Source organism: Cebidichthys violaceus, unplaced genomic scaffold, assembly GCF_023349555.1.
Source record: "Cebidichthys violaceus isolate CVI_PGR_0920_01 unplaced genomic scaffold, fCebVio1.0.p SCAF_7, whole genome shotgun sequence".
NCBI classification, from domain to species: domain Eukaryota; kingdom Metazoa; phylum Chordata; class Actinopteri; order Perciformes; family Stichaeidae; genus Cebidichthys; species Cebidichthys violaceus.
In genome coordinates this window covers 15,910,564-15,924,860 of record NW_027176927.1, presented here as the reverse complement: position 1 = coordinate 15,924,860, position 14,297 = coordinate 15,910,564, and the positions used below count along the sequence as shown (strand labels likewise).

Genomic DNA, 14,297 nt, shown 5'->3' with positions numbered 1-14,297 from the left:
CCACAATTATTTAAGACAAATTATTCATTCAGTAAATCATCCAAGTAACATAAGGGTCCATGTTATTTACCTTTTTGTGTGAGAAGGCAGTATAAGTATTTGTAAAGCCCTATGATATTGTATCACTAGTGACTAAAATACCTAGTTTGTCTTGAAAAACATATTTAACAGCAGCATGTTGACTCACAGGTTGATGCTGCTTTTCATGCAACAGGAATTTCAACACACTTGTTTCAAAATTATTTATTTTAAAAGTTGGAAAAAGACAGAGACTATTGGGACCAAACATTAAACCATGCCTGCTGATCCTGTTGTAGCCACCAAGCACACAGAAGAGTGTGAAATACAAGCACCTAAATCTTCTCCCGTGTTTGTTTTTTTTGTTGACTTAAAGGAACAGTGAGTGCGATTTAATGTCATCTAGTGGTGAGGTTGGAGATAGCAAGCAACAACATGACCCTCCATTCACCCCTCCCTTTCCAAGAACTACGGTGGCCCTCAGGTAAAGATAGGTATCTTTAGGATTTTATTACTGCAAGGAGCAACTCTTATCAACACTTTTTATTATGACTAAATAACATATATACTATTTAAAAAATGTTTTAAGTCAGAACAGGAGTAGAAGTTATTTTAAATTTAGATATAACTAAATATATGATCAAGAGCAGCAACAGTTATGTTCACAACAGCAAAGTCTCTATATAAAGTCATTAATATCTCACTGTAAACAAATCTAAAATGTCAATAAAATATATAACATTCCTGAGTGAAGTTTATAAATTATAATAATCAATAATGAAGAACACAGACATGGTATCAGTCATTCATCCTGTCCTCTGTCTGCTTTGTCTCACCAAGCAGAGAAGTTAACAAGAACAAACTAAGCAAAACTTTTCAGCATTGTAAAACAATGCGTTTGGGTGGATGAGAGCAGCTGATTGAATTAGGTTTCACTTTTGTTTACATATTCATGCTGGTTGAACAGATGTATTAATAATAATAAAGTATTGGCTTTTTACAGGCAAGAGTTTTATTGCAGTAACGTTAATGATCGTAGTTGCCGTTAACACCTGGTTCACTTCACCACAGCAGCCTCTCTGCTTGGTGATGCATCTTGTATGTGTGTGTGTAGTTGGAGGACCTCAGCAGTGGAAATGCTCGCTTTAGAGTGATATTAAGATACATTAAAACATTGAAAAGTATTAATAAAAAAGCACCAGTAACGTCAGAGCTTATCAACACTCCGATCTTTAATTATTTAGCATCGGGTCACGTTTAATACTGGGTTTCGGTAGACATCCGAACTTTTAGGTAATGCAAAAAAACAAACGACCTGTTCGTTAGTGTTTGTCCGTTCTGGGCTGTTCTTGGTTTCAGGTCATTATACACTAATGAAAACATCTGACAATTAATCCCCCTAATAATTACACACTTTTCCTTTAAAGATGTTGAAACCCCCCACCCTTCTTTTTTTCACTGAAAAAGAAAGCATTCAAACCAAACAAACAAGCATGAAACCCAACTGAAACTTTCACTGTCCCTCCTTTTTTCAACTACAGTTTTGTAGAAGGAGTATGTCACAGCCTGCAAAAACACAGGATACGAAAAGTGGCTCCTGTATTCAACATCACTGCTATGTTGTATTTAAGCGATTCATCCATCTTATCTCCTGAATATATCAGTCTGAATCAATCCAAGTGCTTTATATTCCCAATGTCTTGTCAGGTCATTAGATCATACAATCTTGATAATGCAAGGACATTTCAGATGTGAATTATTTGGGAAACGTCAACACTGATTAAACAAATAATCATAATTTGACTGTTAACAGTTCAACAAAAAGACAAAAGCACGTTTCTTTAAGCCTTTTTGTTCCAGGTTAGGCCTATATGAAATATATCTATGTGTTGGAATATGTACACATAAACCACAAATCACTACAGGGACTGGTGGGAAGCTCTAATAGGTCAGTATGACAGAGGGCCATAACTTTCTCCTGTTTTTATGGGCCACTACTTGCAAACATACCATCAATCCAATAAGACATCAAGGGAAGATAAGTTTGTCGTATACTTCTATATACTGAGGGTAAAATTGGGCTGGAAAAGTAGAGAAAAATAAAATTGGCTCCTCTTTTTCACCACAAGGAAGTGGGGAACTGTTTATGGTAAATGGGATACTCAGTTAGAAAACACTATAAATACAGTAGGATGTCAAAAGTCACTATTACGTGTTCCATCAGGGGAGTGTTTAAATGCTGTGACTGTAGGCATAACCTTTTTTTTCGTCACAATTTATTACAGAATAAGAGAAGCACTTGGGAGTACTCAGACGGTTACCAGGCAGTACTATCTGCCTGACTCAGTGAGTTCATTTCTTCAGTTGATACCAATTTATTGACGGCTCATTCATAAAGATGGTCAATTCTCTTCCTGATTGGCAATTCATTCCCGGGTGTAATTCTGTGAAAGATTCACGGCGGCCAGCATATGATGTGCAAGATGTGGTGTCAGTGTTTGTATCAGCATTGCTGCCAAACTCCTGTTGCATATAATGAAGTCAGAGAGAAGTCGTGTCTCATTTTTATGACTCAACGTTCTACCTGCACAGACAGAAAACACTCTGCCCTGACTGGATGAGATGCAAATAGCAATACAGCTGCACTTCTAGGTCAGGTCATGCAGAATATATTCAGGAAGCGAGAGTCAGCACAGTCGATGATTATGATACATACACCCTGTTTGTATTCTCCCCTGACAAGCTTGCCAGCTTGTATACGTCATTATACATCTGCAAAAGGTTCTCACTACCTTGTTTTTTGTTGTCTGTAATTGTATCTTTCACTTGGAAGAGAAAACCTACTCTCAGCTTTACGGATGCAGCAAATCCACTTTAAAGCTGGGAACGCCTTCATTTGAAAAAGCAATTTGATTTCTGTTATTCTTTAGAAATACATTTTGCTACATCCTTCGTATAGCAGGCTCGACTTAAAAAGAAGATCAGGCTTGCTCAGCTGTCTTACTATTGATAACTGTTTTTGTTGTTGAAATATACAGTTTGCAGTCTTCAATAGACTCTTTTGATGCTTAGTAATACAGAATAGTATGACAAGAAAAGTTGAAAGCACACTCGCTCTGTTCTCTATGTCACCACTCACACTAATGTACCCTTTCTATACAAATGTCCTCATACGAGGATCTGCCTACACACACATGCATGCATGCACACACGTTAGAGCTATCCATCCCCATTACACACATTGACACATATCCAGCACCAGTCAATGGCCTGCTGACACAGATCAATAAGTTGGGCTTGCGGCTGTGGCTGCGTATGTTTGACTTGCATACCACCAAGGGTCACGAGAGCAGAAAACTTCACCATCCCCCTTATATAATGTCATTTAAAATGACATCCCTAGCATGTATGCATACATGTATATGTGTGTGCGTGTCAACTTGAAAATCAACTTCATCGGGAAAATGCTTTTGCTATGGCTATTTGTAGCAATGGGATGGTTTAGAGAGCATCGCAGACAGCGGAGAGCAATATAAAACAGTTTCCCTTGTTTGACAGAAAAACTCTTTGTGGCATCCAGATGTGTTTAGACTGTAAGCTTAAGCACAGCTGCAAAATCTTTGACTTTGAAGTTGCTAGTTCCAGTATGCTGCTCCAGCCTGATACAGTAATGTGTTCATAAGTGCGGGTCCAATACCCAACAGTTACAGCTCATAGTTTAACTTCACCCATAAGACATTCATATCTGTTTGCAATTGAGCTTGAGCGGTCTCTAGATATACTTTATTCATGTAGCTGGCAGTAGCAGTGTGCCAGCACTGAAAAATGAATGAGACACTTGGAGAGACCTTCCTCTGAATCAGCATTTCCCCTGCGAGTGTGGGTCTCTATTCACCATAAGACAGGACAAGGACAGCAAAGAAGTGGTAGGCTTCTCTGTGTGTGTCTAAAATACACATACCACATTACACCAGCATTCTTCAGTTCATCAAGGTCTGAGCAGCAGCTCAGGGGGCACTGTGTTGAATTTCTATGTGGTAGATCTTTTGTGTGGAGATGTCTGGATGCTGACAGCTCCTTCCCTGGTGGGCCAGCGCAGACTGATGGATATGCTAGAGGCACTTTCCCCTTAAAGATGTTTGTGCGAAACACTGTGACTGAACGACAAGCAAATTGCCTTGTACATCCCAAGGCATAGCATCCTGCTCTAATCAACCAGAAGATTACAGAGGCCACCTCAGCCTGCAGAGTACTGCTGACAGGCAAGCTTGTTAAGTTTTACCTAAACTATACTTTATAGATCCCTGGAAGGAAAAGTTTTTCTCACTTGCACTCTTTCACAGATCAGGTCAAAGGAAGGGTTTTTGGTTGCTTTTATCGCTATATTCAAATTGGACTTTCATAACTATTTGGCCATCCACATGTAAAACAGTGTTCTAAAACGGTGCTTCCCAACTTGGGGGTCGCGAGTAATGTGAAGTGTCGCAAAATTATTATCAATACACGAAAGAAGAAATATAATGTTTGTTTCTCAAATTCAGATCCCTTTTTGTTCTGGCATTTCTCTAAACCTGTCTTCTTTTTTATGAAGTCCTGGATAGTACTTTGACTTACGACTGGTCATCATCAGGTCACTGAGTATCACAAAATACTGACCCTTTACAGGAAGATTAGCAGCTTTATCATTTGGGTCCCTTGCGGATTTAAAAAGAAAGTGTTCACCCATTATGTGATCAATAAGACTCTGTTTGCACATGTTGCCTCCAGCTTTCTGCATGCAGAGCCTCCCATAAAACACATGGTGGCAGCAGCACTCCACAGACAGGAGTGAGTCCGCTGGGCCAACAAACTACTGAGTATGGTGTACCATGATGGTTCACCATACTGAACCATATGGTGGACCATACTGATGGTTCAGTATGGTGAACTGAACCATCAGCGAACCTCCCTGCCAGGTGAAAACACGCTGCTGGAGGCTCCATGTGAATCGGAAGTGATACATGGCTGTCTACACCACAGTATGAGGGGGAATTGGTCGTTTGCTGGTATTTTTTGTCACTCCAAATTCCACAACACAACATCTTCTACTTATTCACAGATGGTTTTAGTCTAAGGGCTGCACAGTGGCACAGTGGTGAGCACTGTAGCCACATAGAGGGAGGACTGAAGTTTGGTTTGTTCTGGTTCTCTTTCTGTATAGAGTTTGCATATTCTCTCCATGTATGCATGGGTTTACTCCGGGAACTCTGATTTCTTCCCATCAGCAAATATGCACATGTTAGGTTAATTGATTGCATAAATATGGATACAAAATAATAATTACAATTAAAAATGATCTATCATCTATTTAAAATCATTTAGTGCACTTAACTTGATTTAAGTACATAACATCAGAAAATATAATTCTTTAATCTTACAATAGCACATAATTGATCATGTAACAACTCCCACAAATAATTTTACATTAATTATTGAATAACAAACAACATAAACAATGACAGGTTCAGGTGATATAAAATAGAATATAAACTTATAAACACGTCAGGTCAGTTATTGTAAATAATGCATGTGCTCTGATTTCCTGATTTCATAACTCATGGTTTTCATTGAAAAGTTCAGTGGTTGACACATCAAACCACAAGACATATATGTGTAGCATGATTGATTGAAAAAAATATGGTGAGATTTTTTTAAAGGTTTTAGTTATGGTTTTTCACTTTAATAAAAATAAACTTGTTGAATCCACATGCCTCAACACTTTTCATACAAAATATCCTGGAGATATCAACACTTTTGGAAACATATCAACATGTCTTTTTGGAAAAGAAGCTGTGCTATTTGAGGCACCAAACTGTGAAAACCTTGAACAATTGCAGCATTTATGTTTGAGTGAAAAATCCAAGGATATCAAACAAATACTGCACAAGGACCAATAAAAACAGTGATTATACTTTTTGAAAGTGAAGTCATTCATTTGGCTGTTTGGTGAAAATGAGGCTGACACTGAAAAAAACTGCAGGACTGTTCTCCATTTCCTTCTGCTCTGTTAAACGAACAAATATCAGTGCAAATTATTATTATTTTCTTTAGATTTTCTATTCTATTTGTGGCCTTGTTTTTGCTGAGGCTTCCCTTTTAATATCCTTTATTTTGCTTGAATTATATTTTCAGAATATATGGTCTCAATATATGATAAACAAATGTAGTATCTGAACAAACAATACAAATATTTAAATTTAAATTAACTTTTTTGTTTTGCTGCATTCACATTTAAATAAATACACTAAAAGTATTTTTCGTAGGAACACATTTTATATTAATAAATAGTCATATTTATAGATAATCACTATATGGTTATTTTATTTGGTTAGTGCCAAATTTACCGGAAGTGAAATGCTTCCATATCCGGTTGAAACGATATTTACAATGCCGACGTCGAGCGGCTAATGCTAAGTATCGAGAGAGAAATCTGCATTAATTTCGTATATTACAACCACGTTGCTCACCACAAATGGCCTCTCAGATCCCCATAACCGTCAGGGCTCAGCCGGCAGCCGCCAGCTCTGCCGCTGTCCGCGCGAAGAAACGTCCCGCTAGTCCGGCGGTTTGTGCCGCTCAGCAGGTCACCGGGAGCTGCAGCAGCAAGAAGAAGAAAGTCCAGTTGACAGCTACACCAGCCACACAGGCTCAGGTACTGAACAGTGATGTGTTGGTTACTCTGTTTCTGTTGGCACGGTGAAGCTCATCAAATTGTAATGTAGCCCAATTACTGAAAATATTACTCTGAATAACGTTATTGATGTCAAAATGTACACAGTGATTCAGATCTAAAGGCAGCCAAAAAGCACTAATACACTTTATCACCAATACACCGTGTACAAAGCTGCAGTATGTCAAACTATCTGTTATTTACAAATGTGCTGTGTAGTACAAGTATGAGTCTCATAACAGCTGCATATGTGGACACTTCCATTAAGTAATATCTCTCTGGTTCATGTTACACTGTGTTAAGCCACCTGTAGACTTTAACGTTCACGACGTGTGTAAAACAAGGAGCTTAAGATCTAATGTGATTCCTGTTTGTCTCATGTTGTCTTTGTGTTTCATCAGATTACAGCCGTGGAGTTGGTGCCTGAGGTGAAGCCAGTGGGAACAGTTGACAGTGGTCCTGCTGCCATCACAGAGTCCACAGCAAAGCCTCCACCGTTCAAAGACCCCGCGTTTATGGTGAGTCTGCTTCCAGTTGGGTTTTAGCTTTATCTGCTTCTGTGGCTTCTCCCTCAATTTGTTCCCCCGTTTCTTCCTCTCTGTATCTCTGCAGCATTCTGGGATCGGTGGAGCAGCAGCTGGTAAGAAGAACAGGACCTGGAAGAATCTCAAACAGATCCTGGCTTTGGAGCGGACTTTACCCTGGAAGCTCAATGATCCCAACTGTGAGTTTTTATTTGTACTATTTCTACCTAATACATGTTCTACACCTTTTAACTCAAAGAAATAAACCCAAAGCCCAATTACACGTTTTACTATTTTAAAGCAAAAGTACATTTTACTATCTCAGTGACTTTATTTTGTGAATGTCTAATCAGTGGTTCATTTTAAGACCTTGCTGTGTTCACAGACTACAGCATTGACGCCCCTCCCTCCTTGAAGCCATCTAAGAAATACTCCGACATCTCTGGACTCCCTGTGAGTTATCACTTTGCTGAAATCCCTTATTGTACAATAAACAAAATGACTTTTAAGTCTTGGACAAAGCTTCCACTGAACACTCTCTTGTCTTTCCTCAGGCAAACTACACAGACCCTCAGACAAAGCTACGCTTCACATCCTCTGAGGAGTTCTTCTACATCCGCCTCCTCCCCACAGATGTTGTTACTGGCTACCTTGCGCTTCGAAAGGAAACCTGCATCGTACCCTGACAGCCGAGCGAGACTTGAAACCTGAAACAGGTTCAAACCAGAACTGAACTCCTGTCAGTGTAGGAAGCTGTTGGTCCATCCAGCAGACTGAGAGCACAGGCTGCATGTGTACGTGTGGAAAAGGAGTCATAGTCGTCACTGTGTGACAAAATACATGTCCAGTTGTTTCTCAATTACTCAATCATTACTAGCAAGGATGCAGTACACCCCCTTGTGGTACAATATCTGTCTCCAGTGGTGAACATTCAGTCCAGTTGAGTTAAAGACAAGTTGTAGACAAAAAAAATTTGCATAGCTGTTTGAAGGTGTTTGTACATTTCAGATTGATACTTTTTACAAGGAGCTCATTAAAGCTTTTTAATGTCTCTCTTTTTCATCTGTGCTTTCCTATATGTGTCTTTGCGTAAATACACATTTTCTCAGGTGAAAACAGAGACACAATAGGTGGCTGAAATTAGTTTCATCTCAATTGTTTTTATATGACAACCTTTAATCACATTTGTTAAACATTGATGTAAAACACTCCTCTGTGCCTCAACAGAAACATTCACAGCTGCTGCTGTGCTTCACTGTTTCTTGGCTCTTCTGTTAAATTCAGTAGCCTGCATGTATGCAAATGTAGCAGGACCAAGTCTTGCCTATTAACAAGCCAAGAGTCACCAACAGGCCTAATTTCACATGCGTTGAATGTAAATGTAGAATTGGTTCCACATGGTCTAATTCCACAGCTGCATTTGATGTATGATTTGTTCTCTGACTGGTAGAGTGAGGGTGTGTCATTAATCACACATAACAGGCATCCAAGATCATTTCCATGGTATATTTGACGCTATTTTTCACAAACGTGATGAATGAGAACCAATGTATTTCTCATGTGAATGATCCTTACTAAAAATAAAAGCACCAGCACAGTCATTGAGATCATCATCTTTTGAAAATTACAAAAACAAAAATCAAACCTGCACTGTCTGTAGCCACTGAGTATGAGTCCTTACCTGTTGAGGTGGGGAGATACACTTGCTGAACTAAATTATTACTCTTCAGCTTTTGCAATTCTTGATGCTTTATTTACACTGACCCTGTGCATACAAATCACCCAGTATTTGTTTGCTATAAATCAGCTGTATGTGTTACCAATAAACATTAATATGGTTCCATAAGATCCCATTGTTGACCAAAAAGTATTAAAAACACATAAATGCTGCACTGGATGCCATGTTGTAGATATACCAACATATTCATATTTCTCCTGATTCCAGTCTTTACTCATGCCTGAAACTTCTCAGCTCTGGACTTTGTTGAAGCTGATGAAGGCAGTAAAGTATATCTATGAGAGTGAGACCAGCATGTCCATTCCTGCTGTGACATCAAAACCTCAACATAGTGATTAATGAACAGTGCCAGTGCTTTCTGCTACCCAAGCACACAACCTGCTAGTGTGTGTGTCTCCAAGCGTGTGTGTGTGTGTGTGTGTGTGTGTGTGTGTGTGTGCGCTTTTACATTTCGGGGCATCTTTTCTGTTTGTCCATTCAAGAAAGTAAGAAGTGGTATTATCAGTAAGTCAGGATCAGGTTATGATTTATGGAATGAATGTTAATATTAAAAGTCCTCAAGAGTGTGGCGATATAAATCTGTATGCCATGTATGTGTGTCTATGAATATTTACATCTGCTTAACTGAGTCTATCAACTCCAAAATAACTGGAAATACAGATTAACATACAGTATGAGAGCTGTTTTTCCCTCATTACGCAGCCACCAAATCCTGAAGGTACACTTGTCTTTTTAGGAATACTTTGTCACCACCAGGGCGCGCCAGAGCTCTGCTCGGTCTGACATTCAACCTTGCTGAGTGTAATTGTTGTCCCAGTCCCACAGTGAGTCAGTCAGGTCACACGAGTGTCCGTTTCTGAGCAAAGTCTGAGATTTATCCACTTGTACTGTACCTTCCATGCATCAGCAGGTGAGTGATAAATACCAGCTAGGTTGTCAGAAATCAAGTGCTGAATGACAATATAATTAATATATATTATAAATACTACTGTTATAGTTTAGCTGACAAAATGACTTCAAAAAAGTGATATATTGTATCTGCAATAAATTATAGTAGAAACATGGGCACACTGATTTAAACAGGCTAAATATGAATCAATACAAATGTTAGTACAGAAACAGAAAAGTACATAAGCAATTTAGGACTACAGTTCAGTCCTATAATAACCATCATTATGAAATTGATTGTGCTGTGCCTGAAATCTTCCTTTGAAGGAGAATTTTGCACCTGCTGCATGTCACAGAATGCGTGTTTCCAGAGAATGCACACACAGACTTAGCTGAAATCAACACGTCATACTCCTGTATTTTTTTTCCCCAACGTATACTTTGCTGAACTTCTGCAGGCGAGTTTCTCCGACACTGGGGAGATGCACTCTGTGAACTAATGTCATCTTGGGGCTCATTTAGGTCCTGTCTGCCCTCAGGCTTTTGTCACTGTCCCATTCTTTTGCGATGATGGAAATGGCATCTGTGCTGTATGATGCCTACAGACAGTAATTATTTAGTTTATATAGCTTATTTCTTCCGTGACATTTGGACCTATTGACTTTATATACACAGCAAAACAAAAGCATCATCATTTGACAAGTCTAACTTCAGAGGTATTTAAGTCAGGAGAGACAAGTAAATGAAGAAAAGATATTTTTTTATTATAAGCAGATGGTGTGTGATGATAAAGTCTTGACCGAAAGTCTTTGGCAGTTAGACTCTACTGGGAGATTTGTAATGAGCAGCACCAAGATAAATCCCCCCACCAGAGACAGTGGTGGTGGTGGCTGATGATTCTGCTGAGACTGGGTGGTGAAGGGAGGTGAAGGGGCGCTTGTAACAGCAGCATGAAGGTACTAAAGGCAATCATATTTAAAAATAGACAGCAGGAAGATAATAGGCTAACAATCTAGGTGTGTTACTGTGCTATTGGATGGATGTGACCAGCTGATGAGAACAGCTGATACCACGATTTACAGCCCTAAACAATGACAGCAATGATACAATGATTGAGCATGCAGTGAATGGATGAATGAGAAATAAACTTTAAGCCCAAGCATGCAAGAGTATTGTCTTCCTGAATGAACTAACACCAGAGTTTCATTTGGTGGTCAAGCAGATCATATGTGAAGCACACATTGCTGAACTTAAAGGACCAGATCAGATCCATGCCGATGTTTCCCAGCATGAGGGTGTCATTACATACAAGCAGAAGCTCTAACAACTGTATGGACATAAGGACAACCCTTTCACAACAAGTATAAGCTGCAAGCCATGATACATCACTCATCTAACATGTGTTACTTCTTAAAATATGTGAAGAAAATGTATGAGAACTAGCCTCAAATGTCAAGTCAGAGAAATGCACCCCCAGCTCTGGTAATCTGATCGATGGACCAACTCCAGTGTTTGCTGAGCCAGCAGGGGAACTTTCATATTTATGTTTTTGACCTATTGGCACAGCATCATGAAGCTTCCTGTTAACAAAGACATAACAGTCTGAATTTGTTAGACGCACCATATAAACCCTTTTGCTAGCGGTTGAGGCACAATGTTTATGGTGGAAGTTCTGCAGTAACTGCGACATGACATTGATCACCTAGCTAAAGACAGTGATCAGCTTTAGACGCATGTACAATGATCATATTTGTAACTTTATTTGACAATAATCTTCCATATGGCTCTGCAAACAAACAAACAAACAAACCAACACCAAGCTCACAGAAGTTGATCTCCAGGCAAAGACATCTATGAGAATTAATTCCATTGAAATGTTGTTTGGACTGTTGGACTGAAAGTGAAAAAAATCTCCCTACATTCTGTTTGTAACTTCACAATGTCACAACGGTCACATTTTTGCAGCAAGTGGTAATGTGCAAGTACATGTGAAAACAGGTGCCCTCAAATTCTGGTCTCCACATTCCACACATAACATTCATGTTAGAGATGGGAGGGTGTTGCTAAAATGTAAATTAAACTAAACGAACAACAGATCTAGAGCCTAGAGATGACAGAAGGCATCTCCTCGCATTGCAACTCCATGTTTTTTTAATCACAGCGGCACAGATGGTATTCAGAATGCAGCAGGTAATGAACACACCTGTAAATGCAGTATTTCTGTATTCTGTTCATGGATCTCTTGTACCAAGGACTGCTTACACGTTGTAATTCACTTTGTGTTAACTGGTTAGACTATATCTACTTTATTATTGTATTGTGTTGATTTCAATTATCAGGATTGTATGATTGGGTTGTATGGTGACGGCTTGATGTGCTTGATTTAGAGAGGAGATGACATGCAGCAAAGAGCCTATTAATATAAATTATTTGTACAAAACTAATGTAGCTCATGAATTGAGAGCCTGGGCAGAAACGGTCACAGAAGTTGCCGGCGCGTGTTTTACATTCTGCAAAACAACAGCCATCCAAGTTTTTAGGGAGTCTAGAATAGTTTGCTATTTTGGAAAATATGTTTGTCATTGTGGTAACCCTAAAGTTATCACAAAACTGACCAGCTGCTGGCTCTAGCTTCACATAATAAGAAAAAGTGGTATCAATCTTCTGATCTAACTCATAGCAAGAAGGTAAATAAGTGTATTTCCCAAAATGTCAAACTATTCCTTTAAAGGCTTCCCCTCTTTGTATTATCGGGCCAAGCACCAGTGATGCTTAGGCTTCTATTTCCCCTGAAAATCCTCTCCTGAACCTTTTCCCCCTCAACATCCTCACAATTTCTTCATGTGTGTGGTTGTCTTAAATCATATTTCTTTTTGTACTTTTGCCTTCTTAGGACGCTTTTGCCCTTCATGGCTGTACTTTGTGACTACTTGTGTGAGGAAAACTGATCTTTAACTATAACTGATCATGCCTTGGCTGTCCACACAGTGTCACAGTTTCATGGGTCATTTAGTTGCCTCAAGGAGTTCCGTATGAGTCTTTTTCTCTCCCTCCCTGTTTGAATGCAACCTAAGTGAACGAGCTGCAAGTTGTTATTGGGCTGTAGAGGTCAAACAGTGAAGTGTCATCAGATAGCTAATCAACTCATTCAGATATCATTACACCAGGCTAAATCCCTGTTAATCCCACTGAAGATTCAATCAGCGTTCCCTCACAGGTCAACTTGTTACCCCGTGTGTGTGTGTGTGTGCATTCACGTGTGGGCATAAGGGACAGCGAGAAAGGTAATTCTTCATGTTGATAGACAATGATTGTCCTTCAATGGGCCACATTCACAGTCTCCTCTCCGTTTTCCTGTCCTGTCCGCTCTCATCTCTCCTCCCCTCCACACCTATCATGTCCTCTCTCGCCTCACCTGGCTCTTCTTCTATCTCTGCTGGCTGGAAGATTAGCACTCTGCCTAGGTCTTTGATTGATAAGAATCAGTCTATCTCACTCTGTCTATCTGTCTGTCTACTTGTATGTTTGTCATCACCTGCCGTCTTCCCTTTGCCCAGCCCACTGTTTCTGTAGAGGGCAGAAGTGGATGTACTGCCTCAGGCCTGTTTGTACGTGTAAAAAGTTGCATGCTGTGACTGTTGCCTGTAGAAAATAACACAATGGCTATTACATCATCATCTGTTGACTTTCATCCAAGTCCGTTTGAGGTCCTGGAAGTGGGGTTTTCTGGCACATTCGTATTGTATCTCTAAAACCACATGTAGCCTCATATGAACACATACAGGCTAGCCTCATCCAGTTTACGAGAATACGTTGACACATAATACCTACCTACCTACCTACCTGCCTGTCTGTCTGTCTGTCTGTCTTTACTCTTCCCATCTCTCTGTGTTGCTCATATTAGCTCCATCCATCGAAGACCTGCATTCAGGTGAGTAAAGTGTCATAGGACAGAGAGAGATGTAATAGGAGGGATGTGACCCTTCAACCCGCTCCACGACAGATGGAACCAATCTCCCCAATAGAAGACAGACCATCTATTCATACCTACCTACCATGGTGTGTTTGTGTGAGTGTAATGATTGCGCCCATCCATTCACATGGCTGCAGGTGATGCAACTCAATGCCTCCTGTGCTTAAGTGTGTATGTATCTTTGAACCTGTGTCTCAGACCTGCTATTTTATCACCAGCTCAGCTCCAAAATCCAATTAACTGTCTGATTGCTGTTGTGTGAATTTCAACTGCAGACTGGAAAAATAATCTTGGGTGACTTTGAATGATCTTGTAAATGTTCCTTTCTCCTGGGAGTGTATAATGCTGATTTTTAGACCATTATGTTGTACATGAATCCATACATTTGTGTCTAAACGGGAGTATCACAAAAAAGCATTTCTGCAAAATGAAAATAGAAAGCACTGC

General features: G+C 39.6%; 1 protein-coding gene across 1 annotated transcript; it reads left to right on the top strand.

Moving 5' to 3' along the window:
- Positions 1-6,439: 6,439 nt before the first annotated feature.
- Positions 6,440-8,852, top strand: LOC137891240 (INO80 complex subunit C-like). The gene is made up of 5 exons (XM_068735759.1): positions 6,440-6,709; positions 7,129-7,245; positions 7,340-7,451; positions 7,637-7,704; positions 7,806-8,852. Exons 1-5 carry the CDS (start codon positions 6,530-6,532, stop codon positions 7,935-7,937), a joined length of 609 nt encoding a protein of 202 aa, XP_068591860.1. The 5' UTR covers positions 6,440-6,529; the 3' UTR covers positions 7,938-8,852.
- The last annotated feature ends 5,445 nt before the right edge of the window (positions 8,853-14,297 follow it).

What these genes read in the sequence shown, in the direction of transcription:
- LOC137891240 (XM_068735759.1), top strand. Translation starts at nt 6,530, where the DNA reads ATGGCCTCTCAGATCCCCATAACCGTCAGGGCTCAGCCGGCAGCCGCC. An exon ending in TCAAAGACCCCGCGTTTATG is followed by an intron (nt 7,246 to 7,339) that starts GTGAGTCTGCTT and finishes GTATCTCTGCAG; the next exon opens with CATTCTGGGATCGGTGGAGC. An exon ending in CCGACATCTCTGGACTCCCT is followed by an intron (nt 7,705 to 7,805) that starts GTGAGTTATCAC and finishes GTCTTTCCTCAG; the next exon opens with GCAAACTACACAGACCCTCA.